Genomic DNA, 27,899 nt, shown 5'->3' on the forward strand with positions numbered 1-27,899 from the left:
TAAAGGTTTTGGAATTCAATTTATTTGCCAAATCAGATGCAGACAATTTCCACAATAATGAGGTAGGCTCAAAAAACATTTTGAAAGACTTTATAAAGTGTTCTATTAATTAGTTCATTCATTTAAATACATTATACAAGGTACTGAGAACAAGTAATAGTATTTCTTTTGTAAAGGCTGGATACTGTACTTCAGCAGCTGAGTACAGCAAAGTCCTAACTTTAAGTCAACGTTCTCACTATTTGAACAGATTTATAGACTGTACTTAAAATCCTAATCCTCAATTGGGGAATGCTAATAGATATGAAAAATAGAAGGCAGCCTGTAAAGTACAGACAGAACTAGACTTAAATTAAAAACAAAAAGCAAACAGTTTTAATTCTGACCTTTTACTAACTTGTGTATATGATCTAAGCCTACTCAATTATTTGATGCCTTGGTTTTCTTAGTTATCAAAGACTGTTCAGGGGTCAACTGTACTTCTAACTAACACAGGGGTTAGGGACACTGGCCATCCACCCCCAAACACACACTGGAAAATCCACATATAACTTTTGACTCCCCCCAAAATATAACTACTAATAGCCTACTGTTGACCAGAAGCCTTAACACAAACATAATAATCAATTATACATATTTTGTATGTCATATGAAACACTGTATAGTTACAATAAGGTAAGCTAGGAAAAAGAAAACGTTAAAATAATAAGGAAGAGAAAATACATTTACGGTACTGTACAAAAAAAATCCACAGGGACGCCTGGGTGGCTCAGTCGTTGAGCGTATGCCTTGGGCTCAGGTCATGATCCCAGGGTCCTGGGATCGAGTCCCACGTTGGGCTCCCTGCTCCGCGGGGAGCCTGCTTCTCCCTCTGCCTGCCACTCCCACTGCTTGTGCTTTCTCTCTCTCTCTCTAATAGATAAATAAAATCTTTTTTTTTAAAAAATATAAGGTAAATTAAAAAAAAATTCACATACAAGTGGATTCATACAATTTAAACTTGTGTTGTTCAAGGGTCATCTATATTTAAAGATGAAGATGTACCTGAAATTAATACCTGCTTAGGCAAATAAGCTGGAGCTGTTACCTGTGGATATTCCACCCTAATGTAACCACAAACTTTGTTTCACATAACTCCTCCCATAAAATTAACATCTGTTATAATGGACATTTGATAGGAAATCCCTTAATTTCCTTGAGAAACTATGTCCCATACACGGTGGTCTATATAACAGATTCATATAAGGTTGAGATGCTACAAATATCCATCCTCTCCACATCCAACTCTAAGCAAAATCCTGGGTATACTAAAAGTCTTTGAAGTTTCAACAGAAACTATATCAGAGTCTGCAATTTACTGAGAAAAATTTTGTTTAAAATGTATCCATTCCAGTCTCCAAGGTTTCATCATAAAATGAGCTCACATTTGAAGTGAAAGGTGCCATTTAAGTATTAAATTTTATTAACTTACTTCTTTGAATTTGTCATTAAAGCAGGTTAATACTCTCGTCTGGTTTATCCTAAGTGTGGCTCACAGCTGGGAACTATAATACCTTGATCAAGGTTTGTCTCACTTTCCACTGCTCAAAACAGGCACTGAGTCCTTCATATTGAGAGAGTGGCATTATCATAGGTCAAGTTTTACTTGCCACAACCTGCTGGTAGAAGGAAATATATCCACTTGTCTGGACTAGTATTAAGAACATAGGGCGGAAAAAAGGAACATTTTATGAGATGAAATAATAGGCTTGGATATTAACACTAAATGTCGTATTCAAAATGGCATTTTAAAACGTGTTCAAGTAAAACACTGTAATAAGAGAAAAACCACAAAACTTAATATAAAGTCTAGCTTTATTTTTAAAAAGATTTTACAAGTCTGTCAACCTCAAGCATACATAGGTGAATTATTCATATCTTCCATCAGATGAAGTTTACATAAATGCTTCAATCCCTCTCAGAAAAATACAAGTAAAAAATAAATCTTTTCCACATATATTTATCCACTATATTACTCAGCTGAGTTCTGAAATTTTCTCACGAATACTTTAACACAGCTGCTAGCAGTGGCACTGTTGTTGGGCAGCTGCACAGGGCTCTCCTTTTACACGCCTGCTTTACTTTTGCTAGCTCCCTGGTTCGGCTCCTGGGTCCAAATCTTAGAAAGGAGAAATAAAGGTTAACTGGGCTGCCAGAAAAGCCCACTGAATGCATCCTGTAGCGCTCTGTGACAAGCAAGAGAAGAAGTATAGCCTCCAGCAAGGTCCTGTGGAGAGGCAGCTCTGACATGGTTTAAATACCTAAAACAAAACAAAAAGTGTAGCACTGATATAGAAAGCATATATAAATTGGTACTATTTTTTTAAAGCAATAATAAAACTGATTCACGTTTTAAAGGGGAATTCTGAGATTGAAATGTTCTGACTTTATAAATGCATTATTACCCTTTAAAAAGAAACATACCAACTATATATAGACTGCCTAAACTAGTTCAATTGTTAAACTAAATTATAAAGCAAATTACATTAAGATCTAAAAAGAGCTCTCAAGGTTTCCAAAAATAATACTTGCTATTAAAATGTTCACTGTTCCCAATCTTCAGAACTTGTTTTGTTGACTGTTGTTTGGGTACCTAACTGCTATTGTCCTCCTGGCATACTCTTAATAAGTAAGTATACGGTATCATAATACTACTGTATTATTAATATTTTTACATAAATATTGACTATTTTACATAAATATATTCTGAAATAAATACTTATTAAATGGAGGAGGGGAGAGGAGAGAAAACACTAGTTTCTTCAAATTTACTTCAGCATTACAAAAATATATTGTCTCCTTCCATACAGGAAGTGAAACCTTAGACAATTACATGCCAAAGAAATCTGACAGCCTGAGTTCAACAGAATGTCCCAATTAGTAAATACAGAAGAAGTCTTTTGAACTGATCTCAAAAGACAGTGTAACAGACACCATTTTTCTTCAATCACACATATATTATTTAGCAATTAAACTTTCTACCTTGATAAAGGTAAACAAACAGGCCTAAAATATAGGATAATCCTAGCCAAAGAGGGTCAACTTGTTAGCATGACTAAGAGCACTGTTGGAAAACAAATATTTCCAGCCTTGCTTTAATGCCTAGTTTAAGAAACCACATTGTTTCTTCAGGCCTCAGGAAGTAAAGGAGCTTCATCCGCCTTAGAATTACGGTTATGGCAAATGAATAAATCAGGTACCAGAACATTTTAATAACTTGGAAACTTTTCTACTCATTCATTCAAACTTCCTGTGTGTCAAAGTCTTGATGCATGAGCAACTTATTATTTCTAACATAATAACAAGTCTGTTTTTCATTTGTATCCATGTTTAATAAGGTTGTGTGATTAAAAAATATATGGCAATATAAGAGGGCAATAGAAAAAGTGCTCAAAGTAAGACACAGGATAAGCTCCTGGAATTGGCTATAATTTATTCACACTACCACAAATCAAGGTGTTAACGCAATTCTTTGCTTCTCTGCCAAGAGTGAAAGGGAAAAGTGGAAGGAGAAAGGAAATTAATACTTATTGAGCAATGATCTAAAACTTTTTTTTAAAAAAGTAGGCTCTATGCCCAGCGTGAAGCCCAGTGCAGGGCTCGAACTCATGACCCTGAGATCAAGACCTGAGCTGAGGTCCAGAGTCAGATGCTTAACTAAGCCACCCAGGCACCCCTACAGACTTTTGATACTATACTTATAGCAGTAAAAATACTTGAGCATGTATCTCTAAAATTTGTATACTTATTTATAAATCATATACCTATTGTATTAATACATAGTTATATAGTATATAATTATACATAATATACTAATATAGAAGCATATTATAAAATACATATAAATATTTAAAGGAGGAGATAAAAATATTTCAACAAAAGTTCTAATATTTTCTCCCTACATCCCATCTTATAAACCTTGATGGGATGCATCCCACTTTCATTGTCAAACTCTTGATAGAACCTTAGGTCCCCCAGGACTTAAACGGATTCACCAAATCTACCACAAGGCCAGAAGAAGTATTTGCTTATTACATCCCAGGACACAATAAAATGTCCACTGTTAAGATTATGATGCATGAGAAATGATGTAAGTTAAGTCATCTCACAAGTCTAAAAATCAACCTGGAACAGGATAAAATCAATTTCTCTTCCCTGAGAACTCACTATCACATAAATAAGTAATATTTAGTAATATTTTTACAAGTATCTTAGAAATGAAACATTCTATTCCTAATATAAGTTTCCAAGTAAATTTTATCCATACACCAGATACCGTTGTATTACCCTTTTTCCTTTCCTCAGATCCTCAAAAGAAAAGCACAGTCTTAGCTCCAATGGCTGTTCATTCATGGCAAAAATCAGGTACCACAGTAAATGTCTGTCAACCTTAAGAAGCCAACTATCATAAACAGAATTGGTTTTCATAGCTGTAATACAAACCACTATGCAACTAGTTGTTTTGATTCATGACATTTTGGTACAACTTGCTTCTGGGAAAGTTGAGTCATACCATCTCTGGCTTGGCAATTCAAGCATAAACTTGCAGTGTACATACAGCTTTTTATATGTTATCCTGAGAAACCTAAAACAGCTGCATGGCTGGCAGGAAAACACAGGACCACCAGTAAAATATCCAAAACAGTTGCATCTTTTAATTTATGACTGTGCACTGTTTCCATAAAGAGTATATAAAACAGTTCAACTTTTTATAGGTAAAATGTAATAAACAGTCATACTCATTGATGCCATAAATGTGTAAAAAAAGTTTATTTAAAATGATTAATTAGTGTTTGAAAATAGTAATTCTTGGACAGTCATAATCCAGAGCAATGAGCAAATATTTTAAAATTTTTAGTTATTAAGGCTAAGTTGTAGATTCTTACTGCCAAAATCAAGTCAATTAAAATTTCTTTGCATAGCACTGAAGAAAATACATTTCCCTTCTAGCAATCATTTACATTAAACATGTCTGTGAGTATATTCTTTAAAGACCTGCTTATTTACATTACTGTTTTTGATCTCTAGTGCTGCACAAAACAGTTACTGTTAAATATTTCATTCTATTTTCACCAGGGCAACCTACATTAATTCCAATTTAAAAAAATAAAACATAGTTCATTCTTGTTACTCAACTGTAGGCTTTTATTTTCTAGGTATTTTAACGTAATGTTCTTAAACCCTTTAATTATTGTGGTACACCGAAGTATTTTAAAGGATCTGCCACATTGAAACCACACAATGAGAATTTAGCGTTTTGCCTACTTTTTCACATTAATCCACATCTGTGTTGTTTTAATTCTTTCATGACCATTACAAGTACATCACTGAATAGGATTCCTGGGGTTTCTGGCAAAGGTCAGTATCATTTCATGTACACCTTTATAGAACAGAATGAGGAAGAAGTCTTAGCTAAATTTATTTCCAAAAGTCAAGCTCAGTTGGATTTTGGAGCCCAGAGGTAATTGCTCTGACTATTTAGCCAATCCCAGGACAGTATTTCTGTTTTTCATAGGTTTATTTTAAATACCTGTAAATCTTATAAGCAGAAACCAGGAAAGAAAAAAAAAAAAACTTTGCTTATTTTGGTATCTATACCTTATTTTTACTGAAAGCAGACTAAACTCAAAGCTTTAAGAATCATACCTTTGATTATTTTCTTAATAAGACTAAAAAAAAGTATGTTTTCAAAAGCAAGTCTAAGATAATTCCTGTACAAAGGGCATCTTGTGCCCTAATTTATACTCTGTCTAAAGTTGCCTTCCTTTGCCATTACCCATCAAATCCCTTTCAAACAGACTTTGGAGGAGGGGGAGGAAAAGGAGGCAATGGATCCTGAGAGAGGAGTAAGAGAGGATTAAGCATTTGAAAACCACACTTGAAAGTTTGTTCCTGAACTTTGATTTCCTACACTGTCATTTTCTTCTGTTACATTTAGCAGCTTTTGCTCCCAAAGAAGGTGGTATAATTTACACTTAGCTTCAGAAAGACTTCATTTTCTCAGTTCTTTAACATAAGAGAGTTCCTCTGAGATTACTCTTTTACTATTTCCCTTCCTTTAAAAGCCCTATATCGACCATCTGGCTAAAGTCTTGGACTCAGCTCATTTTAGTGCTATTCAACAATGCTTTGAGTTCTCAGCTGGGGCAGAGGGCAGGGGTTGTCACTCAAGACCAACAGGCAGCACTCTTCCCCTCCAGTCATAACCTCTGCATGAAAACCCGTGAAACACTTTGGCTCTAGAGAATCAAAGAATCTTGGAATTCAAATTGAAATGAAAATGTGAAGTTCATATTAGTTTCCTTCACCTCAAATTACCAGGACAAATGGATGGTTAAAAAAAAAAAAAAAAAGTCCAAGTTCTTAACTCCACAGTGTTTCTCACCTCAAATTACCAGGACCAATGGATGGTTAAAAAAAAAAAAAAAAAAAAGTCCAAGTTCTTAACTCCACAGTGTTTCTCTAGAGTGAACTCTAGAGATTAAGACTTTCTTTTTATAAATGGGCCCATTTTTAAGCCTGAATTTAAAGCCACCATGCATTAAACAGACCAGTTCCAAGTAGTTCTTTCTGCCTCCCAGCCCACAAAATTCAAATCTAAGTGCCATTAAGAAACATGAGCCAGCTGATCTCAGCTGTCAAGACCAAGAGCTGTTGTAAGAAATTCAGCTAAGGGTATAAAATATTTACATTAACAACGTGAAGTGTATCTCAACAGATTTAAAAACAGAGCAACAGTGTGCTCAATTATCACTAAAAAGCAGAAACATTCTGAAAATGGAGGTTAGTGCTCAGGTGTCCTAACCCAATCATAATGTCACAATAACGGACAAACTGTCTACAGAGGGAAACTGATAATCATATATTCCAACATAAATGGGGAAAGCACTTCAAGTCAGAACTACTGTCCATAATTCTATGGGCAGTTTGGTTATAAAATACCAACCAAGGCTTCATGAACTCAAACCAAAATATCACAAACTTCCACAGTCATCGTATTACTCTTCACTTCATTATCTAACCAGCAAGTGAAAAACTATTAAAGCTATTTTCAGATATATACTAATATACTTGGGAATCTAGTAACCAATTTATTCCAGACATTTAGACCAACTGAACAGCAAAGCTCAGATTTGGAAATTAAAAGCCACATGCGGTGCCCAAGTGCACAGTAGGCATTTTTAGGACAGGGTAGCTGTTACTGAAAGTTAATGTAACTACATAGTGAAATGAAAAACGACTGAACACATAAAAGATAGAGATACTTAAGTGTAATATATTCTATGAACAATATTGTTGGTAGTTCTGGATATCTCAAATGATAGACCTCTAAGGATACACTCCATCTGTATAATACAGATAAATACAAGAATATCTCAGGAATCAGGTGCTATCAGATAAACTTGAACACAGTCATGAAAATAGATAGTACACAGTAGCAATAAATTTTAAATATACTCAAAGTCAGAAGTTTATCTCAGTTATGTTTGGCTAATTTCAGTATTGTTCTCATATGCTTAAATGAGATTAAGCAGAAAACTGCTATAAATAATGTTTTTACTTATTGATTCTTAAAACATTATGATACTCATGAATTTATTCAAGATAACCAGAGGAGAGAAGGCAAAGTTTCATGAAAATCTAAAGATAACAAATCATATCAGAATCATAAAAATAACAAATAGATTTTGTATATCCCAGGGAGGGACAAGAGCCACTACTTCTGTGGTGGAAATATAATAGAGATCATAAAAATAAATATCCTAGTTTCTGATTTTAAGTTCCTAAAAATTCTAGTGCCTCATTCTGGCTTGTCTAATGTAGTTTTTTTTACTGTGAATTCCATGTTAGTAACACATGTATGCCAGAAATTCCATCATATCTATAAAGACGGGGTGGTAATTTTTCCCCAAGGGTGGGAGAGGCAAAATGCAGAAATTCGTATGTATGCAGTGTATTCCTTCTTAAAAAAAAAAAAAAAGTTACTGAGTGTCTACTGGGTGTCAGGTATTGAAGCAACTCTAAGAGTAAAACAGAGAGCAGCCTCCATGTTCTAATGGACCTTGTAATTCAGCAGAGGAAAAAAGATGTTAAACAACGAATATTATGAATGAGAAAGTCAGGGCTCCATCAGTGTAGTTTAAAAGGAAGCCAACATGAACAAGTTCAGAAAAGGTCTCCCTAAGGAAATTACAGTCCCAAAGGATGGCTTAGACACAAAGGATGAGGAAGAGTTAGTTAGCAACCCAGTGGAGGGAAGAATGTAGTGCAAGAAGTCATAGCACATATTGAGAATATGGAGGAAAGGTGGCTCAGGATGAGGCTAGAGATGTTGGAAAGTATTCAAAAGAAATGTTAAGAACTATGAATTTTATTGAAAGGGCAACGGGGGGCGCCAGGGTGGCTCAGTTGTTAAAGCAACTGCCTTCAGCTCAGGTCATGATCCTGGAGTCCTGGGATTGAGTCCCACATCGGGCTCCCTGCTCAGTGGGGAGTCTGCTTCTCCCTCTGACCCTCCCCCCTCTCATGCTCTCTATCATTATCTCTCTCTCTCAATGAATAAATAAAAATCTTTACTAAAAAAAAAAAAAGAAAGGGCAACGGGAAGCCACTGAAAAGTTCCTGTTAGGAACCTGATAATATAAGCTACTTTGGCTACACAATGGATAGAAGAAGAACAGGAGTCGATTACTGAGAGACCCCTTATAGTTTCTCTATTCCAGGCTTAAGATCACGGTACCTGGATTAGGGTGGCAGCAGAGGAAATAAAAGTACTGGTTCAAAAGACATTTAAAAACCAACCAAGGAGAGGCACCTGGGTGGCTCAGTTGGTTAAGCGTCTGCCTTTGGCTCAGGTCATGACCTCGGGGTCCTGGGATCGAGCCCCATGTCAGGCTCTCTGCTCAGTGGGGAGCCTGCTTCTCCCTCTCCCTGTCACTACCCCTGCTTGTACTCTCTCTCTCTCTCTCTCTCTCTGTCAAATAAATAAATAAATAAATCTAAAAACAAAAAAAAACAAAAACAAAAAAACAAAAACCCAACTGAGTAGATATGGGAGCAAAAGAAGGGGAGAAGAAAGTAATGGCAAAGGCAACTTCCAGCTATCTAGTCATATGGAACAGGGAAAATGCCCTCACAGAGACGATGGAAAACTGGAGGAGAAACAGACTGGGGTGGGAGAGAAGAGAACGGAAAGATCATGAGTTGAATTTTGGACTTAAGTCTGAAGTGATTACAGAAGAGAGATACAGAATGGCAGCAGGATATATGGGCCAAGTGCTAAGAAGAAAATTATGGAATGAAGGTAACAGTTTGGGAGTTATCAGTATTTAGATGGTATCTGAAACCATCAGGTAGATGCTAATATTTAGGGAGAGAGGACAGAATGAAAAGAGAAAGAAGGGCCTAAGGCAAAGACCTAGAGAACAACAACATACAATGATATGACAAAAGAAACCGTGGTTGTTAATTTTATGTATAAACAAAAAATTATGTTGAGTGAGCCACAGAATGCCCAGATTATCTGGTAAATCATTTCTGTGTGTGTCAGTGAGGATATTTCTGGAAGAGATTAGCATTGGTGAACTGAGGAAAGCAGATGGCCCTCCCCAATGTGAGTGGGTATTATCCAATCTATTGAGGACCTGAGAATAACAAGAAGGTGGAGAAAGGTTGAATTCACTTTGCCTGACTGAGCTGGAACATCGATCTTCTCCTGCCCTTTGGTGCTCCAGACTGACATCTACACTATTCATTCTCTCTCAGGCCTCTGCACTACACCACTGGCTCTCCTGGGTCTCTAGCCTGCAGACAGCAGATCATAGGCCTTCTCAGCCTCCATAATCACATGAGCCAATACCTAATAATAAATCTCTTTCTCTTTCTTTCTTTCTATCTACCTATAAATCTATCTATCTTTCATCTATCATCCATCTATCTCTCTTGGTTCTGTTTCTCTAGACAACCCTAACTAATACAGAAGCTAAGATATTTTGAAGCGAAGGGTATGTGCTCAGGTGTGGTAAATACAAATGCTGCCATCCCCTCCCGTAGACTTGCAAAGGAGGTAGAAGGAAGGTGTAAGCTGCTTGGAAAGGACTCAGAACGTGCTACTTGTGCCTGACTCCTTGAAATTTTGAAGAGATGATAATAGCAGAGACAGAGATGGGAAACCTATCAGATTTCTCCATCTAGGGGCTCCAAAGGCTCTCTTCATGGTATTTATAGCAGTAGTGTTTTTTATAGCAAAAGAACAAAAGAAACAATCCACATGTCCATTGACAGGAATATAGGCAAATAAATACTGTACAGCAGTGAAAACAAAGGACATATAGCTTCATGCATGTATCAACACTGCTGACTCTCACAAAGAATGCTGAGTAAAAGCAACAACAAAAAATAAGTTACAGAAAATATCTACACCCTGGTCCATTTACATACAATTCGGATATGCAAACTACACATGGAATATATAGATATGACCGAACTATAAAAAAAAAAAAGCAAGCATATGATAATCAGCCTGTTCAGGGTGACTGAATCTCTGATGTCAAGTAGGACCACAAAGAGAAGAAAAATGCACACAGAGAGGGCTTCTACAGCATTGGTTATGCTCCATCTCCTAAGTTAATGAGTGGAATTCAAACTACAGGACTTGAAGGAGTAGAGGAGGGAGAAACAGTGAGAATGGAAACAATTCAGCAATTGTCTTATTATTACTCTTTGCAAAATATATATATTTTTTCTATGTATGAAATACTAAAAAAAAAAGTAGTGCGAAGAGCATAGTCACAGCTTTAACTGCCACTGACCCAGTAAGTAACCTGCATGTAAACACCAACCCGATCTCAGTCGGCTGGGCTTCATAAAATATTACTACTTTGATTCCATTTATAATAATTCATGTTAATTATAATTATTCATCTTAAAATATGTTTAATACTGCAATATGTTGTGGGGTGCCTGGGTGGCTCAGTCAGTTAAGCATCAGACTTGATTTCAGTTCAGGTCATGATCTGAGGGTCATGAGATCAAGCCCCACCACGGGCGTGGAGCCTATTTAAGATTCTCTCTCTCTCCCCACCACAACCCCCATGCGTACAAGCTCTCTCTCTTAAAAAAAAGAAGAAAAAGGGGCGCCTGGGTGGCTCAATCATTAAGCATCTGCTTCGGCTCAGGTCATGATCCCAGGGTCCTGGGATCGAGCCCCGCATTGGGCTGCATGCTCAGCGGGAAGCCTGCGTCTCCCTCTCCCACTCCCCCTGCTTGTGTTCCCTCTCTCACTGTCTCTCTCTCTCTCTCTCTCTGTCAAATCAATAAATAAAATCTTTAAAAAAACAAAGAAAAAAACCTGCAACATGTAACATTCATACTGTTCTCTGTACTGGTTTACAAGCAAGGTCAATATATTAATTTAAGATGGGAGAAGTTAGTAAAATCAGATTTATTTGCAAAGAAACCTTTGAGGAATATACATCTAAATAGCAAGCCTAAGTACTGATCAGTGGTTAAAAAGCTGATCTACTAAAGCAGCAAAAATAAAGTGACAGATGAAATCAGTTCAGTGGTCAAAGAGCCCTCAGCCAAAGCCCTGATAATCTGGAATTTTCCCCCATAATAACGCTGCAGATTTCTATTTCTTTACCAGAATGAAACATAATGTGCTTTCTGTGGCTAATATTAAGGTAACAGCCTAGATGTATAAACCAAATCCAATTCCTCTCCCTGTCCAATGGTAGTTAAACACCCTCCCAAGTTTGCAGAAGAACTCTCCCCATTGGTGTTGTTTTTTGCTGAGTGCAAACTCTCTAAATATAAACAACCTCAGTCTTCTCCCCTCTACCATTCCCTTTTCTTCCCTGTACCCAACATAAATACATAAGGACATCATGGTTTAGTAGAAAGGTCAAAGATTTTGGAAACAGATACATCTGGGTTTGAATCTCTCCTTGGACAATTCCTAACATTATGATTTGGAAAGTGCTTTAATTTTTCGATCCTCATTTCCTCATATGCAAAAGGGAGACATTAACACCTCATAGTAATTTCCAGAAGATTAAGAAAATGTATCTAATACATCTGGCGAAGAACAGATATTCAATAAAGTATATATCCCTGACCACCCTCATAAATTTTCTTTGATACTATTAATAAAAGTATACTCTCACAAGGAATAGGCCTTTCACAGCCCAAATTTTCAACATGTTTTACCTTCTGCTAATTAATATGTACCTCTCCTTTGCCAACTCTGTGAGCTTACTGTTCATTCCCACATCCATTTCAACAATAATAGTGTTGCCTTCTCTCTTCCCCTTTTTGCTGTACCCTAAGTATAAAGATTTAAGTGGAGGTTTTTTTATTTTTTAAGTTAGACAAAAGGTAAGGAGTAGTCCTGCTTGTTAATCTTTTATGCCAGAGTAATAGAATAATAACCCAAGGATGCTAATACCTTCATATTAAAAGGCAAACGGGAAAAGTTTACATACATACATATACATATATAATACCTTTATATATACATAAACATATGTGTACATATCTGTATTTCACAAATACTATCCACACCCTAGTTTTATTTCAAAAGTGAAACTGCTACATTATTTCCACTCTCACATCCTGCATCTTACCTCTAATCACCACTAAGCGACCACTGCTCTGTCCTCACCCTCCTCAGTATCTTCCCCTACCTCCCCAGGTCTGGAGACAGCTTCCAGCTGTAAAACGCTCTTAGCCTATGACTTCTATAACATATAAACCTATTATTTGGGTCACACTCCTACCACTTTCACACAGGATTCCTCAAATTTCTCTTTATCCACTTGCTTCCTAATTAGTAGTTTTCTTCTTGGCTTTTCTCAGCTTCTTGACTATCTCTGAAACGTATAGCTTCATTTATTACCTCTGTTCTACTAAACCTGCAAATCTTACCTTTCGGTCTTCTGGCCTTCTTTGTTAGTTACAAGACTAGCATTTTTATCTGCTTGGGTGGCCTTTCATACTTGGCTGTCCCACTGGCACTATAAATTTAATATTTTCATAACTGAATTCATCTTCCTTCACAAACCTAGCCCTCTGTCTGTGTTTCTTAATTTCTCTTAATAGTTTCAACATACTCCTAGGGTCATCTTGGAATCCTCTTCTCCCTGCATACAAATGAGAAATCTGCATCACAGTATCTCTTTACAAACATCTATTTACTTCTCACATCATCTTCATGGCTGCTACCTAATTTTAGCTCTTTTTTACATGGAAGAGGTAAATACTCTCTTAACTGGTCTCCCTATTTCCAGGATGTTCTCTCCATTCCAATCTATTCATGGTTATCAAACTAATCTTCCTAAGGCAAAGTTCTGCGTCTCTCTCATACAAATAAACATTCATTGGCTCCCTGTTGTTATGTAGAGTAAAGTCAAAGTTCCTTAGCCTACCATTCAAGGCCTACTGTACTTGATTCCAACCCACCTTTCTAAAAGTACTTCCCATTAATCGCCTCCATATACCCTGAATGTAAGCCAAAACCAGCCAGGAGGTTTTCAGTTATTCTCTATGAAAACCTCATAACTACTCACTTCATACCTTTGCTCAAGTTATTTCATTATCTTGGAATACCCTCACCATTGCCTGTCTTTCAAAGCCATGGTTCAAATGTCAACCCCTCAATTCTGAACAAAGACATTAAAAGCTTAACTATGCCACACAGATGTGTTATATGTGGAATAACAAAACAAAAATAAAAAATAAACTAAGCTTAAAAGCAAAAGAAACTCCAGGCTCAGTCGTTAAGCGTCTGCCTTCGGCTCAGGTCATGATCCCAGGGTCCTGGGATCGAGCCCCACATTGGGCTCCCTGCTTGGCAGGAAGCCTGCTTCTCCCCTCTGCCACTCCCCCTGCTTGTGTTCCTGCTCTCACTTTCTCTGTCTCTGTCAAATAAATAAAATATTAAAATTAAATAAATAAATAAAAGCTTTTGGGCACCTGGGTGGCTCAGTTGGTTAAGCGACTGCCTTCGGCTCAGGTCATGAACCTGGAGTCCCAGGATCGAGTCCCACATCGGGCTCCCTGCTCAGTAAGGGAGCCTGCTTCTCCCTCTAACCCTCCCCCCTCTCATGTACTCTCTCTCTCTCATTCTCTTCTCTCAAACAAATAAATAAATCTTAAAAAAAAAAAAAAAGGCAAAAGAAACTCCAGGTGCCAGAAATTATACAGGAACTCAAAATCAGTGCATAAGCAGAGCTTGAAGTTCAGGAAGATGCTGGGTACCAGTGATTCAATACCCATACAATGACAGGAGACAGGCCTCAATCCTGTCAGATGTAGGAAGCTAGAACTGGGCTTGGCTCACTGCATATAACCTGGATCTACAAAATGTTGTCCCATCTATAAAACAACTTGTAGGAATATTCCACTCACTGGCCTGGGATAGTCACAACAAAGTCTAGGGGTATGGACGGAAAAGAATTAAACATAAAAAATCACAATACCCAAGTCTGTTCCATTCCCAAGAAATTAAGAATAATAATATGTCACGATCCAGTGAAGCCAACAGGAGTTTGGCCAAAGCAAATAATCTCAATCCAAGGCTCATGGGAATACAACACCCACTAAAAAGAGATACACAGTTGTTTAAAAAAAAAAAAAAAGGAAATAAGCCTCATTTATTAAGAGTCAGAAGACAAATCGATGGCAGGACAACCACACCCAGATAAGAGAAACTGAAAGGAACTTATTTCATGTTAGAAGAGATGAGTAAAGAAATAAATGCCAAGAAATCAAGAAATCAACAACATGAAAAGAACAAGCATTTTCTTAAAAAAGAAAAAATCAAACAGCAATTCTTAGAATAAAAGTCTCAATGGACAGGTTAAGCAGTTGGTTATTGATAGATGGAGAAAGAAATTAGTGAGTGGAAGGCTATGTGAGGAAAACATGAAGAATTTAGAGCTAAAAAGAAGAAAAAGGGAAAGAACCACTAAAGGATATTTCAACAAGAAGAAAATTCAATCCCAAGGAGAAGGGCAGGATACAAGGAACAAAGATGGCGAGACAAAAACACCACCACTACCACCACTACTGCCACAAACTGCTAACGGTAACAGCACGGAAAGTACAAGGCGAAGTCGAGGTTAAGCATTCTTAAGGCCTTTGTTTTGTTCAAACCAAGGGAGAGATTTAACCTTTAGAGTCAAAAATAACATCTGTTAATTCTGGGTGACAGAATTATAATATTTAATATATATTACATAAATAATAATATTACTCTCTGTACGTCTCTATGTTTGAAATATTTAACGGTTTTTTTAGATTCTACCTCCTCTAGATTGCCCAGATGGAATTACTTCTTTGCTCTTCCTAACCTGCATAGCATTTTATCTCTAAGTAAGTACTGTGGCAATTTATAGTTACAAGTTCCCTGTCAGGTAAGTTTCTTGATAGCAACATAAATATCTACTCACTAAACAGCCATTACTTTTTTAAAAGTCATCTTAACTTGTAAGCAGAGAGCATATAATTTTTTTAATTATATAAAAATTCTGGTTAGTTAAGATACAGACCTAAAGAATGGCCATGATAACAGAGGGCAAATTAAAATACAGAGGATATGAAAAGAGTTATCACCACAAATTATGAAGATGCAGAGGAAAGTCAGCACAGGATTGAATGGAAGACAGACTGCACATCAGTCCCTAAGGAAGATGAGAAGGTTTCCTGGAAATCAAAAGATGCCTATAATAATAACAGAGAGATGGAATATAATGTATAGTGTGAAGTGACTTTATTTAAAACATAAATATGAGCATTTTCTTAAATAGGTATATTTGAAAATTGTTTGAGATTAACATCCTCTGTCTCAGAACCTAACCTCTCAGTGTGTTAACCAATTTTATACTTAAAGATACATAGCACAATGGAATATAGCTATGAATGCAAAGAAAAACAAGAAAATCAAACAGAACTAAACACACCCAAAGCAAGATCTTTTGTAATGTATTTATTTTTCCATTCAAAGCACCTTCTCAAAAGCTCTATTTCACACACTGGAATCTGAATCATGTCAATAACTTAGATAAATCTCTAAAGCAAACAATAACAAGCAAAGACAAAGTCAAGTGGATAAAATAACTGATGTTTTCTCTTAATTATGGAAAATTCTATTTTCTAGCAAGTAAAAACAGGTTCATAAAATATCTACTCAAGGGACAAGTGACTATTGAGTAGTAAAATCTAAGAAAGCTCCAAGAATCCTGGTTTAATACATAACAATTTTAAGTTTTTAAGAAGCATTTTTAATACTTAAGCCCACAAAAAACCTGCACTTTCTTCCAAAAGCTAAACCACAGCATCGTTTTGGGAAAAAAATAATTCATGCCCATTATCATAAGTAATATGCTAATGCAATCAGTTTTACCAGAAATGAAGCTTTTCTAGAATAGAATGCTTTAAAAGACTAGTCAGTTAGTTGGTTAAATACCATTTGGACCAAAACCTTCATGTGTATAGATAATATTTTCCTCTTACTTAAAAAATTATAGCATTATTTTCAGTTTTCTGTTTTGCTTCCAGACTACATTTTTTGGCAATGTGTTAATAACTCAGCACATGCTGATATAATATTTTAAGTAAAAACACATCCTAATCAGTTACATATGACTTATTTTGAAAATCAGAAGTTTTAACAGTTTAAGTGTACAGAACCTGCTTCAATATTATAAAAATTCTTTACAGTAAGCCTAGATTTCTTATTTTATCACCTTAAAAGGTTAAAATAAAGAAAAGAACCCTACTGTTTACTTGAATTCTACCTTTCGGGGGAAAAAAATGTATTTCCACCTGTCATTCCAAAGTTAATAAAATAAGGCACAGTTTTCTCATCCCTAGATTATACTTTGGGTATGTGTCAACAAAAAGTAAAAAAGAAGCAAAATCCAAACTAAGATTATTCCTGATATATTTTGTCCCTAATTGGCCTCCATTTGCAAAAACTAAGGTATTATGGAACTAAAGATAGGAAAAATTTTAACTGAAATTATATAAATACCAAGAGGATAAAATCCCATCATTTTAAGATGCACTTAAGATTAATCCATCCTACATGTGGTTACCAAAAATAAATTTTAAATGTTTTATAAAATAGATGAGAAGAGTAAGGACAGTACAGATCGTGCAGTAAGGGAAATAACGTGGAACCCTAAAACTGGCAGAGGACACTGAAAACCATCTTACCCGACTGCCTCATTAACAGACAAAGCAGCTGGTACTAGATCATGGTGAAACATTTTTATCTTCTTGGAAAGAATTCACTTATTCAATGAATATGAATAAATCTTGAAAACTTACAAGGTGTTAGTATTATGCTAGGTGTTAAATGAGAAAACAGTCTTTCTTCCTAAGTAGCTCAAAGTCTATAGTGAAGAAAGACCTGAAAATAAGCAATTTTTAAATGTAAACGAACCAGAAGCCTTAAGAAAGGAGTGTTTGCAGAAAATATAAGTTAATATATGAAGGGAGAATGATAATTTGCCACGTACATCAAACAGCAAAGAGGGTATTCTAGAAAGGAGAAGAGTACACAATGGCTAGAGGCCTGAGAGAACATGGTATATTCTGAGTGTCAAATCTGAAGGGACTTTATATGTCTTGAATATTTCTTAAAATAGATAATGGGCACCCATGCAAATGTTAGTAGGTGAGTAATGCAATCTGACCTGAATTTTAGAAATCTTCGTACAAGGGATGCCTGGGTGGCTCAGTCAGTTAAGCATCTGCCTTCAGCTCAGGTCAGGATCCTGGGGGGAAATCCTTGCTCAGCAGGGAGCCTGCTTCTCCCTCTGCCTGCCATTCCCCGTTTGTGCTTGCTCTCTCGCTCTCTCTCTCTGACAAATAAATAAATAAAATCTTAAAAAAAAAAAGTCTTCGTATGAAAGATTAGAAGAGAGGGTGAAAAGGAAGCACAGTAAATGACTATGAGCACCTCTAGGGGCTATGACCCCAAGGACCTTAATTGTCTAAATATATGTGAGACTGAAGCAAGAGGATATCTCTAACAACTTCCAAGTTTGGCTGGGCTAAGAAGTTTCACCACAGCAGGATATACAACAGTTAGAAGAGGTTTCACAAAGAAGCTAAGTTCCACTGGGGATTTAAAAAAAAAAAAAAAATTAGGTACTTGTCAGACACACAAGTAGAAAGATATGTCCAGGGTCGAGTTGGAAATTTGAGTTTAAAACAAGGAAAATTAGTACAGGCTTGGGACTTAATATAAATCACTGTACTTTTTTAAGAGAACTTCTCAGAGTCCTTGGGTTCTGAGTATGTGCCTTCAGGGCATCATCGAGGGCAGAATGGGGAGGAGAGCCAAGCTAGATCTGTCACCTCCACTGTAACAGAGTAGTTCTGTTTTCATCTGTTTTATAGTTTGAGATCCTAAGTAAGATTTTTTAAAACTATTCTGTTTCTTTAAAAAGTATGAAAACTGAAGGCTGCTGGTGGGGAGGGGGAATGGGGTGGCTGGGTGATGGACACTGGGGAGGGTATGTGTTGTGTTGAGCACTGGGTGTTGTATAAGACTGATGAATCACAGATATGTACCCCCGAAACAAATAACATATTATATGTTAATTTAAAGAAAAGTTTGAGGGCGCCTGGGTGGCTGAGTCGGTTAAGCATCTGCCTTCGGCTCAGGTCATGATCCCAGGATCTTGGGATCGAGCCCCGCATCGGGCTCCCTGCTCTGCGGGAAGCCTGCTTCTCCCTCTCCCACTCCCACTGCTTGCGTTCCTTCTCTCACTGTCTCTCTCTCTGTCAAATAAATAAATAAAATCTTTAAAAATAAATAAATAAAAATAAGTAAAATTAAAAAAAGCTTGAAAACTATTATAATATAGCTTTAGAATCAAACAGATTTGGTATTAAATCATGACTACACCTTAGCAGTAGACTCTGGAAAGTTACGAGTTGTTATAAATTACCAGGAACAGTGTGAAAGAAGTGCCTACAACAGAGTCTAGCACACAGTAGGTACTCAATACTGAATGAGACTAAAAGATCAATGAAGAACCTTGCACAATAACAACTTTATTAAGAAAGAAGAAGAGTTAGCCAAAAAAGATTTCAAAGAATTCAAAGAGGATGAAAGAAAACCAGAAGGCAGTCATGTCACAAAGCAAAGGAAAGACACAGTTTCACAGTTTCAGAAATATTAGAGGTAAAATAAGATAAAGAATGCAAGAACGCCATCAAATTTTCTAATTGGGAAGTCAATGGTGAATGAGCAAAATTAGATTCTAAATAAAAGTCAAGTTGTTTAAGTTTAGGGAATTAACCAGAAAAAAGGAAGTGGAGATAGAGATAGCAAGCATAAAACTTCTTTCAAGTTTGTTGTTGAATATGGCACAAAGGGCAGTAGTCAGGGAAAGATTCAGGATTGACAAAGTGATGAATATGTTTCAGGACAGAAATTTGAATATGTTCACGTGGTAAATTAAAGTTTCAGTGCAGAAGAGAAGATCTGAAAGAGCGGTGGAGACCAACTTGATGACGTGATATCCCAGAGTTGAAGGGCAAAGTAGCCACAGAACATAGCCGGATTAGCCTCAGATGCAGGATAGGCCCCCTTGCCTCTGAGGAGGGACAGGAGTAATCAGTGGCTGCAAACAAAGCTAAGCTTATAGTTAGGGTGTGGCTTTTGAGAGAGATATTTTCTCTGTGTACTAGGTTGAAAGATTAGCTCCTAAATGTGAAAGAGGGCAAGTGGGAGGGAGATTTAAAAGAGCGGTGATCTGGGAAAGACACTGGGAGAAAAGAGAGAAGCCAGCAATGGATACGTAAAAATGACTGCTGAGTGGCTCCAATCTGCTCAGCTCAGTTATATGATTCTCTTCAGCCGTACTCAGAACAAATTTAACAATTCCTATATATATTTTAAATTTCCTATTACTGTGTATTAAATGTCATATACTGTTGCAATATAATTAAAACACTAAAAATACTCATGTGATCTTGACTTATTAAGGATAATGTACATGCTTATAAAGGAATATCAGAAAGTGCCTCAATGGCCTATGCCGTTCTTGTCTTATGGTTACAGAGAAGAATGACCAAAGATTCATTTAACCTTGGGTCTGGGCTCATATTGTAAAGTGTTTCTTAGAAGAAATCCATTTCGTATTCAAATGTATTCCAAATAAAAATAAGGAATATATGTATTGATAGAATTCCTTCATATAAAGGTCCACTATCTTTTTCTTGGCAAAGAGCTCTAAACAGAGGTCAAAGTACCTGACTACTATCTTACATATTAAGTTTTCCGTAACACATTACAGACTCAGAAGATGGATTTTTAAAAATGAAAGTGCGATCTGTGTTTCAAAAAAATGTTTCTGAACACAGTAGGAGGCCATAGTTTTGGAAATATCCTTACTCCTAATGAAGTTTACCTTGAAAAAGAAAAGTACACTACTGAGACTTGATGAGTGAAAGCACTTGAGCCTACATGATGATAGTAAGTGGTACTTAGTAGCTTTGAAATTCTGATTCATGTCTTCACATTAGCTGCTTAATTACACTGACTGAATTTTTCATTAGCTGACCAAATACTTATTTTATTGGCTTTGGGAAACTGTTATAATCATGTTTACAGTAAGAATTTTCTAATTTATTCCCTCACAGTCAACAAAGACTTAATACTCTTTAATAGCTATGTATTACGTGAATATTCAGGAGTCTTATTTATTTTTCTATGAATAGTTAAGACAATAAAATGGTTCTCAGTACTAGCCAGAAAATCAGAGATAATTTCTCACAGAAAATATTAGATCTAGAAACCAAAACTGAAGTGCCTGGCTTACCAGAACTTGGACAATTTGTAGCTCTGTAATTCTTATGAAATTTTGTAATTCTTAAGGAACCAGGAGAAAATCAGCTTTTAAGCTGGTATAAATGAATATATCCTGTGAACTTAAAAAATGGTTACATGTTGGCCAATTTGGGCAAACACTTCAGATATTACCTCAACAAGAAACTTTAGTTTAGCTTTAGAATTCACATTTAGTATTTTTAAAATAGCACAATATGCTCAAATCAATATAATGGACTCCCACATAACGGAGTCTACTGAAATATCTGTCAATGCATTACAGTGGATATATATAAAATTCAAACATTTAATTAGCTGTAATACATGAATGCATGAGGGGACTTCTTCACGAGGATGGCAAATCACTTAACATACATTAGAAATATTCAGGGACTGAATACAGTAAAATATGTCTATGGAATAGTTCTGTATTTCTACATAAAAGAACATTATATAAAACAATCAAGACCATGAAGTGTCAAACATTAAAGTACTATTGTAATTATGTAATAAAGATCTTTAACATTGCTGCATTTTAAGAGACAGTACGCAAAGTAGAAAAGTAATGTAAGGAAATCTTTTTTCTAAAAGGTACATCATGTTCTTAATTTGCATATAAGGAGTCTTTTAAATAACAAAACGCAGCAATAACACTATAATCAGACAGTTCAAATATGTCTACAGTCCATCTCCTCAATCCTATTGTGTTTTCCTCTAAGAGGATAATACTTTCAAGTGATTGACAGAGTGTCTTTGGGTCTTGTGTCAAGAAAATGGAAATTTATACAAGTATAAAGAAAACAGATTAAGAATGATGTCTAAGATGCAGAAAACTACCCAGCATTTTGATCAATTTATGCTTTAATACTCCAGATAACTAGCAATGTTTAAACTCAGATTTAATTACAGAAGACTGAAAGAAATTTAGTGATGTGAGTTTTCCCTTAGTTTGCTTCCTGTTCTTTCTCTGCTCAAGGGCAAGCATTTTCGTCTGCAGTGATCCAAAAAATATGCATGTTCTGCAGTAACCATAATTTGCTGACCAAATATGTTGAACAGAGAACGATTCACAGAGCTCCCAGTTTAACTTATTTCTACTTGATGGTTTTTGATGATTCATATTTCAATGACAAAAGAAAATAGCCATTGATATGGTTCCACATCAACAGATTATACAATTTAGATTAACTTTACAAAGATACTTTCATGTTCAATTTCTTCTTTGCTCTTCGTAAGAACCCAGTGAGGGAGGAAAGAGAGGAAAGGAGAGTATCCTCAATTTATAAAAAGCAAGTTAAGGTTCAGAGAAGTTTCAATTTGCCTAAGATAACAGATACTGCCCTACCCAGAGGGGGTAAGAGAAACATGATTAAGACTATCTAGAAAGTGATTAATAATGGTAGTCAAAGACATATAAATGAATGATAAAAGTGAATGAGAAGCCAGAACATGAGGAAAATGGTGGAGAAGGCAGTTCCAAGCTTCCATCCCTCCACAGAAACACAGATCCAACTTTGTCAGAACTCTGGAAAATAGCTAAAGGTTTACAGCAACCAAGGGAATGCTGAATCAAGAAAAAGGCAACTTAAAAACAGCTGGAAAGCTTTGTGACCTGTTTACTTGCCCTGCCCCACACCCTCCCCAGCTCAGCAGCCTACCTTCCCTGTGTGGAGCCATGGTTCCTGGTTCCAGAGGGAGCAGAGCAGACATTATAAGCAAATTACTGTGTTTGTCTGCTCTATCCTGAGGGCTCCTGAAGGACTGAGACAAGGCACTCATCTCTACCTGAGGGAAAAAATTACAGTTGAGACATACAATAGACCACCTAAAACCTGGGAGGAAAAGTTAAGGAAAGACTATACATATTTTCTTAATGCACATGGAACACTCTCAAGGACAGTGTATATGCTAGGCCACAGCATATATTAGCCTCAGTAAATTTTACAAAGACTGAAATCATACAAAACATCCTCTCTGACCACAATGGCATGAAGCTAGAAATCAATAAAAGGAAAATGGAAATTAAACAATACGAACTTAAGCAATGGGTCAAAGAAGATATCCAAAGGGAAATTAGAAAATACTTAGTGATGAATGAAAATGAAAATACAACACACAAAACTTATGTGATACAGAGAATGTAGAGGCTGCTTTTAGACAACAGGCTTGAGCAGTGGAAACTTCAGCAAGGCAAAAAAGGGCCCACAGTGACCACCACAGAACTAAATGCAAACAGGTTCATTAAGCAACCCACTCCAAAATAGCCATAGGCCCTAACTGACCAATTACAACCAGGCACAGTTCCTAAGATTACCAAAAAAAGGTACAATTCCATCCATCCCTATACACCCTCACTCTGCACTAACTATGGCCCCTCACCACCACCTCCTCACAGTCTCTCCCTTGCTGTCCTGCCTGTTGGTCCCTTGCAAGGTAGTCAATAAACTTATCTCTCGTTTGGTCTGCCTTGGTGAATTCTTTCACCAACCCCCCATCTCCATCAGCCCCCAATCAACCAAAGACTAGAGTGAACATAAATAAAAGAGAGACCATCAAAAAGAGAATCAATAAAAACAAACAGAACTTTGAAAAACACAGCAGCACTGACAAACCTTTAGCCAGATTGACAAAAAAGGAAGATGCAATTAACTAAAAACTATGAACAATTATATGCCAACAAACTGGATAACCTAGATGATATGGGCAGTTCCTAGAAACACAAAAACTGTGAATGTAATGCATTTATCTGCTTTGGATAATTCTAGGTCTCTGACAGAAATATTTAGGAATAAAAAGATAAAGTAAATGAAAACTGCTTTCCCTCCTCCCCACCCCCACAACCCACAGGCCGGACACATAAGTGATCCTAAGGAGAGGATAGGAAAAACAAAAACAAATAGATGAAAGATCAGCCAGAAGGTGACATCCTAATTCTGCTGCCTGTAGGCCATATGGCCCAAAGCAAATGGGTTTGCAGCAGCTTCACCACCTGTAAAATGGATGTGACTGTAATTAATTAATGTAATTAATCCCTGATTATCTCCCAGGATTGTAGTTATGAATCAAATGAGATGATGTGCTTTGAAATTGTGAAGTGCTCTGAAATTATATCACAGTGTTAGTATTAATGAAGGCACATTTACTCAATTTCCAATTATTTTCAATAGCAATTTATAAAGTGGCTCACAGATTTATAGCAGTTAAATTCGAAACGTGAATTATATGCTCAACATTCATCAGAAGAATCACACATATTTATTTACAAACACACAGGGTTCTTTTCAATTAACGTAAATTTATGCCAAGTCAAAAAGGGGCGCCTGACTGGCTGAGTCAGTAGAGCATGCAACTCTTTACCTCCAGTTTGTGAGGTCAGGCCCTGCGCTGGGTGTGAAATCACTTTAAAATCTTAAAATAGAAAAAAAATAAAAATAATAAATAAATAAATAAAATCTTAAAATAGGGCGCCTAGGTGGCTCAGATGGTTAAGAGTCTACCTTTGGCTCAGGTCATGATCCCAGGGTGTTGGGATCAAGGCTGCATCAGGCTCCCTGCTCAGTGAGGAGCCTGCTTCTCCTTCCCCCTCTCCCTCTGCCCCCCTTGCTCTCTCTCTCTCTCCTGTGTGCATATGCATGCGCTCAAAAAAAATAAAAAATCTTTTTAAAAAATGTAAAAATTAAAAAAACATAAAATCTTAAAATATTCCTGGAAAGTAAAATGACAAAATAAGAGACTACCAGCAGGTTAAAAACACATCTGTATATGTGCTACCGAAGTGAGCACTAAAAACACATCTGTAAATAAATAAATCATTTAATATTATGTAACATTCACTGTAATAAAGTGTCTTACAACTTAATTCTATTGAAAAAAGCACTGTACCAATTAGGTAGGCTCAGTTCTGCAGGAGTAATGAATAATACCTAATTTCAATGGCTTGTGGGGTGGAGCAAGAGGAGAGAGAAGTAGGAGACCTGGATTTCGTCTGGTCCCAGAAATTCAGCTGGATAGGGTTCAAACCATTCTGAACACCTACAAACTCAACAGGAGATCAAAGAAAAGAATAGCAACAACTCTCTGAACAGAAAGGGGACCAATTTCTGGAAGGTAGGACATGGGGAGAAGTGAATCGGAGGCGATATACGGGAGGATAGATGGCAGGAGAGGGGGCCTCCGTCCACTGCTTCTGGCAAGTGACAGAGCAGCAGAGCATAAAATTGGGACTTTTAAAAGTCAGCTCCGCTGAGGGACGTTGCTCCTTTGGCTAAGTGGGGGATGGAACCCTCGTTGGGACAGTGTGGTCTCAGGACCCTCGGGGTCACAGAAAGACCGGGGGTGCCTGAGTGTGGCAGAGCTCCCAGGTATTGGAGCAGGGAAGCCGGCTGCAGAGACGGAACCGACGAGTGGGCTCTCAGCTTGGGGTTGCCATAAACTCTGATCCACGGCACAGCCGGGCCACTGCTCCTCCAGCAGGGACCCAATAAGCGGCAGATCTGGGAAGACACCCCCTCCTCCCCGGGGAGGTGCAGCGCGGGAGCGTACCCCAGGGGTCTGCTGGGTTTGGAGACTCCACACGGGGGTGTCCAGCCAGAGATAGAAACACTCGGTCAAAGGCTGGGTGAGCACGGAGTGCGGCCGGAGACGGGGAAAGGACAGTGACTGCTTTTCTCTGGGGACCCAGTGAGGAGTGGGGCCCAGAGGTCTCAGCTCCTCCGGGGCAGAGATTGGGAGGCCGCCATTTTCACGCTTGTCCTCCAAAGCTGCAACCAAAGCTTGCAGGGAACAAAAAAAAACTCCTGAGAGCAAACCCAAGGAGATGACAGCCTTGACAGGGCAAAGGAGGGGCAATTCCGCTTCCAGCAAAGACATTTGGAAACCATGGCAACAGGCCCCTCCCCCAGAAGATCAGCAAGAACAGCCAGCCAAGACCAAGTTTACCAATCAATGAGAATTGCAGAACTCCAGCACTAGGGGAATACTACACATAGAATTCATGGCTTTTTTACCATGATTCTTTAGTCTTTCAAAGTTAATTTCTTTTAACTGTCTTTTCTTTTTTTTTATCTTTTTCCATTTTTCAACCAACATCTTATAATCCCTTTTTTAAAAAATATTTTTTATTTTTCATTTTTAGAGTCATATTCTATCCCTTCATAGTAGTTACCCTTATTTTTGGTGTGTATATATATATATATATATATATATATATATATATATATATATATATAAAAGTTGTTTTCTCTTTAAAATTTTCAGATACAGTTTCTTCTAATAGATCAAAATATACCTTAAATCTCTAGTGTATGGCTTTGTTCTAGTCTCCTGCCTGATCACATTCTCTTTTTTTTTTTAAATCCTCTTCTTTTTTCAACCAACTTATCAATTCCTTCTATAAAAAATTTTATAATTTTCACCTTTACAGTCATATTCCATCCCTTCATCATATTAACCCTTATTTTTGTACATATATGATTTTCTTTCTTTAAAATTTTGAGAGGCACTTCCTTCTAACAGACCAAAATATCCCCAAAATCTAGTGTGTGGCACTAATCTATGCACCAGCTTGATCATATTTGATCATATTCGGGTTTTTTTGTTTTGTTTTTGTTTTTATCTTTTTCTTCTTTTTTTTCTCCTTCTTTCCCTTTCTTTTCCCCCGGATTCAGGTCTTTTCTGATTTGTTTAGTGTATATTTTCTGGGGATATGGTTACCCTGTTAGCATTTTGTTCTCTCATTCATCTATTCTCCTCTGGACAAAATGACAAGACAGAAAAAATCACCTCACCAAAAAGAACAAGAGGCAGTACCGATTGCCAGGGACATAATCAACATGGACATTAGTATGATGTCAGAACTAGAGTTGAGAATGATGATTTTAAAGATACTAGCTGGGCTTGAAAAAAGCATGGAAGGTATCAGAGAAACCCTTTCGGGAGAAATATAAGAACTAAAATCGAACCAAGTCGAAATCAAAAAGACTATTAATGAGGTATAATCAAAAATGGAGGCTCTAACTGCTAGGATAAATGAGGCAGAAGAGAGAATTAGTGATACAGAAGACCAAATGATGGAAAATAAAGAAGCTGAGAAAAAGAGAGATAAACTACTGGATCACGAGGGCAGAATTCGAGAGATAAGTGATACCATAAGACGAAACAACATTAGAATAATTGGGATCCCAGAAGAAGAAACAGAGAGAGGGGAAGAAGGTATATTGGAGCAAATTATAGCAGAGAACTTCCCTAATTTGGGGAATGAAACAGGCATCAAAATCCAGGAGGCACAGAGAACCCCTCTCAAAATCAGTAAAAATAGGTGGACACCCTGACATCTAATAGTAAAACTTATGAGTCTCAGAGACCAAGAGAAAATCCTGAAAGGAGCTCGGGAGAAGAGATATGTAACCTACAATGGTAGAAACATTAGATTGGCAACAGACCTATCCACAGAGACCTGGCAGGCCAGAAAGGACTGGCATGATATATTCAGAGCACTAAATGAGAAAAATATGCAACCAAGAATACTATATCCAGCTAGGCTGTCACTGAAAATAGAAGGAGAGATAAAAAGCTTCCAGGACAAACAAAAACTAAAGGAATTTGCAAACATGAAACCAGCCCTACAAGAAATATTGAAAGCGGTCCTCTAAGCAAAGAGAGAGCATAAAAGCAACATAGACCAGAAAGGAACACGGACAATATATAGTAACAGTCACCTTACAGGCAATACAATGGCACTGAATTCATACCTTTCAATAGTTACCTGAATGTTACTGGGCTAAATGCCCCAATCAAAAGACAGAGGCTATCAGATTGGATAAAAAAACAAGACCCATCGATATGCTGTCTGCAAGAGACTCATTTTAGACCCAAAGACACCCCCACATTGAAAGTGAGTGAGTGGAAAACCATTTACCATGCTAATGGACAACAAAAGAAAGCTGGGGTGTCAATCCTTGTATCAGACAAATTAGATTTTAAACCAAAGACTGTAATAAGAGATGAGGAA

General features: G+C 37.0%; 1 protein-coding gene across 1 annotated transcript in view; it reads right to left on the reverse strand.

The window, feature by feature from the left end:
• MNAT1 (MNAT1 component of CDK activating kinase) overlaps nt 1–27,899 on the reverse strand; it is a 200,927-nt gene continuing 173,028 nt past the window's right edge. The window contains exon 8 of the mRNA XM_028098338.2: nt 1–2,300. Coding sequence (XP_027954139.1) covers nt 2,180–2,300 — 121 coding nt within the window. The 3' untranslated portion in view covers nt 1–2,179. The remainder of the gene's footprint in view (nt 2,301–27,899) is intronic.

Source organism: Eumetopias jubatus, unplaced genomic scaffold (genome assembly GCF_037043125.1).
Source record: "Eumetopias jubatus isolate StellerSeaLion01/CBP00866 unplaced genomic scaffold, mEumJub1_p1.0 scaffold_7, whole genome shotgun sequence".
In the NCBI taxonomy this organism is placed as follows: domain Eukaryota; kingdom Metazoa; phylum Chordata; class Mammalia; order Carnivora; family Otariidae; genus Eumetopias; species Eumetopias jubatus.